The 5,373-nt window shown below is 39.3% G+C and overlaps 1 protein-coding gene across 1 annotated transcript in view; it reads right to left on the reverse strand.

Moving 5' to 3' along the window:
- Positions 1-4,655: 4,655 nt before the first annotated feature.
- LOC147887702 (xyloglucan endotransglucosylase protein 1-like) overlaps positions 4,656-5,373 on the reverse strand; it is a 1,429-nt gene continuing 711 nt past the window's right edge. Inside the window, exons 3-4 of the mRNA XM_087393101.1 lie at positions 5,281-5,373; positions 4,656-5,166 (exon numbers count right to left, since the gene is read on the reverse strand). The exon at positions 5,281-5,373 is cut by the window's right edge and continues 101 nt beyond it. Coding sequence (XP_087249227.1) covers positions 4,779-5,166; positions 5,281-5,373 — 481 coding nt within the window. The 3' untranslated portion in view covers positions 4,656-4,778. The remainder of the gene's footprint in view (positions 5,167-5,280) is intronic.

Below are 5,373 nucleotides of genomic sequence, written 5' to 3' on the forward strand. Positions count from 1 at the left end.
ATCCCCGAAGCTCTCTCAAACCTCCCTTCTCTCTTGTCGTGCCTCCAAATACTTGCCACATTGGCTTGGTATGCCTCTCTCCCTCCTTAACACTAGTTAGGTAGAAGGACATAAAAATGTCATAGGACGCTTTTATGTCCTATCAATTTAGCAACTTCCTAGAATTATTCAAAAGCATCGATAAGGTATTTTGGGGTTTTTATTATTTGGTATAATAGCTTATATGTTGAAAAAAACTTGGAATTATTATGGATTGGAACTTGTATCTATTACTTTGAGTTCTACCTAAAGTTTTACGGTGAACCTAACACCGACATTTGAAGTTGTTTTCTCAGGTTTTAGATAAACTGGCCATATTTCTTACTTAAAATGAGTTTTCTTAGAGTTTGTAAGTCCTAGAGTCTAAGGATAGCTGTAATACATATTTTTGTATTTCCTTGGCTTACCACCACCTAACTGTGCTTATGGGCACCTAACTGTGCCTCTAGCACTCACACATAGAAACCAAGGTGTGCCTGAGGCATACACCTTGATATATCCCAACAAACCCCCCCTCAAGGGAATGCCTCAGGCTATGTCAAGGATACAGCTAGCACAAGGTGTCTCATGCCATCTCATGGTGGTCATGGATCTATCAATGGCTAGGATCTCAAGCTAGCAAGGGTTCCCATGGGTGTAAGGTAAACAAAAGGGATACAAAAGAGACCTTCCAATGGTTATCTCCCCTGCATGTACATGCACACAATGTCTGCAGGAGGTACCATGGAGCAAAAACACATACACATGGCCTACATCATAAGGTGACCAGAGGTGTTTACAAAACACACAAAACACAATAGTTTTTTTCATTCATTTTGGAGGACTATCCAGGCTGAGTACCTTGACTCAACATAAAAAGAGAGATCTAGAGCATACATAGAGATGATTTAAAAGGCATAATCTTCAAAGGATGCCTCATCTTGTGGAGGCACATCAACCGACAGTAGATTGGCATTTTCTGTCTTTGAAGTTGCTTCCTTTTTGGCTCTACAAAACTTCTCATGATGATTGTTTTTGCCACAGTGTTTGCATGGATTGATTTTGAAGCAGTCCTTTGAGAGGTGATTTGTCTTCCCACAATGATTGCAAGGTGAAAACTTGCCCTTCTGGATTTTTATGGCATAAGCTGTGTCATTGCCTTTCCTGAGCTCCATGTGCCTTTCTTCTTCTTGGAGAGCAGAGATAATACCTTCAAGATTGGGATTAGGAAGATTTTTCAAAGTGGTAACAATATGATCATAATCTTCAGGCATACTCTTAAGCAACATTGCCATAGCATCATCTGTAGTGATAGGAGAGTTGATAGAAGCAAGTTGAGTCATAAGACTCCACATGTAATTGACATGGGCAGCCAAAGGAGTGCCACTAACCATCTTCAATTCAAAGAAAGAAATTTTAAGGGATAATTTTGAGATGTGAGACCTAGCACCAAAAATCATGTCAAGCTTCTGCTCTGAAGGAGACTCTAAGTCAGAGATGTGATGAATATAATCATCTCCTAAAGCAAGAGCAATGATACCATATGCTTTCTCCTCTCTAGCGGGATCCCTTGCCGAGCAAGTCGGAGCTGAGGATTCTCCAGCATTGGAGGCTGTAAAAGAAGAAGTTGAAGTCGGTTTGACAAGTCCCTAGAGGTTTTCCCTCATCAATGCAAATTTCACCTTCATCTGCCATGTGTGGAAGCCCTTACCATTGAACTTATCTATATTCAATATGGTAGCCATGAGAGGGTCTAACCCAGGTATTGGGCAGTGTCTTCTCTCTTACAAGGCTAGAATAACAACTGAAAGGCTTCAAAATATAGGCATTTAATGTAGCAAAGACTTGTGACCAAATTTCAATCAATGATGCTTTTTCTTACATGTTCACAGAGGTGGCTAAATGAAAGCTTTCCAATCAAAACCAGGTATAGCAACTCAAAGCAAAGCTGAAGCCACAGTTGTACTGATGCTATTGAAAACTTCAAAAACTCAGAAATGCTAAAGTAGCATCACTTTCAAAACCTTGTCAAAACTGTCAAAAACGAAGGTCTGAACTTGGAGGGCTTGTATCTCACTCTCCAAAGCAAAGAAAAAGGGGGTTTCTAAGGCAAAAGAAAGCTCATATACTACAAAAGGTCCATTGAGGAGAAGGGGTGCAAATCTGCATCAGAGTGCCATAGCTTGCCTCTTCATTTTCGACTGGTTTTTCTCTGTTTTCAACTTGAATATGCAGCCATTGCTACTCATATTTCAGCACAGGATAGCTCAAGGTATGGAGAAGCTCCCTCTAAAAGGAATTAGAGAAGCATGGAGCAGTCTCAGAGAAAACACAGGAAGGAGAGTCACCGATTTTCGTGCAATGTCGTCGAGTAGAGGCAATGAAACTTCAATTCGTTGCAGCCAAGGGTTCGCCCCTTCAAGATATATCTCCAGCAGGAAGGGCGTGGAGAATGGTAGAGAAACGGAGGAGAACAGGCTTAAGCAAGATTTGGGAAGAAGAGGAAGAGATGGAGAAGAAGATGATGATGTGGCAGAAATGGGATCAAGGGGGATCAAATGGCTCTGATACCATGTTGGTAAACTAAAAGGAAAGAATAGAGTGAACACAAATTCAAAATACTTGCATATAGAATGAAGAAGAGAGAGGTCCTTATGTAGGCACCTCTTACATGCTCACTGACATCACTGATGACTTCAGAGCTCCACAATCATCTCCTCAATCTGCTCCTAGATTCTCTCAATCGTCCTATGTGGCTTACCACCACCTAACTATGCTTATGGGCACCTAACTGTGTCTCTAGCACTCACACATAAAAACCAAGGTGTGCCTGTGGCATACATCTTGATATATCCCAATAGTAATTCATGCTAAATTCAAGATAGAAGGGTTAAAGGATATCATACGAATCTTCATATATTTAAATTATGCATATAGAGTGCCTCTAATCATGAATGAGTGAAGCAAAACACTTATATACATGATAATTCAAAACTATAAAAGTGAGATTTAATGCGAAACCTATTTTGGTAGTTGATATTAGGAGCGCTTAATCTCTTTTCGTTTTAGCCTTTATTGTGATGTGGTGACTTTCCTATGATATAATATTGCTATTGTTAAGATATGACTCTTTGTGGCTATTATGTGTAGTATGTAAAGATGTTTCTTTATGAAATGCGACTTATAATGCTGCTTGCTAGGCTAACCACTCTTGTTCATTGATAAATTAATCTTGTCAAAATGATTTTTAAACAAATTTTTGTCACTATTACGTGTTTGACATACTTATAAGCACTTCATAAAAAATGCTAGCTCCTTGAAATCAATTTTGTTTTTAGGCTTAATTTCAAATCCGAGTACTGTCTAGGTAAAAAACTGTGCTACCATACATTTTTCAGCATTTTATAATCACATGTAATAGTGTTTTGTGCTCTTTATATTTTTTAGATAATAGTCCTAGGAGTCTACCTTAAGCTCAAGAGAGGAAATCACCAAAAATCACATATTGTAACAAGTTGTGCTTTTTTTGCCAAAACCTCAAAAGGACACTTTCATGTCCTGCTATGCTACCAAACTAGTGTTAAGAAATAGTGTAGATGTACATCAAAGAATTGATACTTCGACAATACGAAATTCAGAAAAGAGCCCTTTCTTCCACTACTCGCACAATCATCCCTAGGGATATGCTCATATGGTGAAAGGATTATTAGGAGACAGGATACTAACAACCATAGAGCAAAATTCTTAAAAAAAAGAAGCAGATTTTTTAGATAAAAGAAGCAAATTTCAAGCTAGAGGTGGTACTACTTACAAAAGAGGCAGGAATTTGCAGGTAGCAGGTTTCGATCTCTGAGGAGAAGTGAATGACAAGCTAGCTCAGAAGTAGGTCCACCTAGATATTTGTGAATGCCAGATAAGGCCTTCAAGGATTCTACGAGGTGGTAAGCCATTTTTCATCACACAAAATACCAATGAGGTTTATGATTAAGGTGATTGTTTGCAAATATACAATCTTCCCTAGAAAGGTATTTACCATCTTCTCCATGATAAATTAGCTTTATTTATGAATAGATTATAGCAAAATGAAAATAAAAAATTTATGGTATTAAAATTTTTAACCCCCTCACATATACATTCTTCTCCCTTTGCCTTTTATGTATTACTTACAAGCTTTATTCCCTTGCCTTTTTGACATAACTCATGTATTTTTATATTTATTTAGATGGGGGGCATTTTTTTCAACATTTTGTTATCCCAAACTTAAGACACCATTTCACCCTACTTTCTTCGAAAGTAGGTAACATAGACAGTATTTTGTATTTTCCTTCAATATCAATGCTCCCTCCCTTAGGAATTTGGCCAAGAAGGGGTGCTCAGAACTGTAATTAGTATATTCATTTGATGCTAGAGCTATCTAATTGTCAGGTGTTGATGCCAACATCACCTGCGTAGAATGAGATTCTTCCACACATTTAAGAATTAATCGTCTCTTTGCGCAATAATATTTCGTCTACAAGCGTTGTTGTAATTTTTACCAGCAGCTTCAGGCTAAAGTCTGTAGGTATGAAAGAACTTAAAAACTACAAGTTATCCAAGTTTGCACAATTATATTAGTTCAACACTTTCAGATGTACATGATCTCGAATTTCACATAGTCGTTTACATAGTAGTAAACGCTGTAAAGAAGCCTGTTACATTCCTCAGAAGGCCACCTGATAATTTACATTGTCGTTTACTTCTATATCACCTTTTCAAAGAAGCTATACCTCCCTATTACATTCCGCAGGCGCCACCTGGTAGCGAGCGCGGTCGGTGCAATAATCGTATATCATGTAGTTCTTCTTCACCCACTGGAGTTTGCGGAGTGTGGCGGAATCAAGGGAATTGGAAGTGATATGATTATTTACCGTACTGGAGATGCAAGAAGATGGGGAACTTGTCGCAACGCAAGCGTTGGCCTGGAAACTACGGTAAGTTGCCACAAAAGGGGCGTTTGCCCAGTTGATTTTCACAAGTCCTCCTCGGGTGGCCCAACTGTCGCCATTCCAGATGCTTGAGAAAACTCCAAGCGGTTGCTTATTAAGATATGGGACTCCGACAGCCTCGTTATTCGAAAAAACGCGAACTGGAGTTCCGTCCACAAGAAACCTGCGACAACAGCGGCGGCTGTAGCTCAGCAACACACGACTCTACCAATTACCAACCACACGCCTGGAGAGACTATGCATGAAACATGTCTAAATTGGCGACCACCGTACTTACAAGATCCTTTGCTTGCTCCACGATACCGAGTATGTGTGAAAGTCTGTAGTGGGGTCGAACCACAGGAAGATGCGCTGCTCTCGCCCTCCAACA

The sequence above is a fragment of the Dipteris shenzhenensis genome, chromosome 22, assembly GCF_047967505.1.
Source record: "Dipteris shenzhenensis isolate YYH24624 ecotype China chromosome 22, Dip_SZ_1.0, whole genome shotgun sequence".
Lineage (NCBI taxonomy): Eukaryota > Viridiplantae > Streptophyta > Polypodiopsida > Gleicheniales > Dipteridaceae > Dipteris > Dipteris shenzhenensis.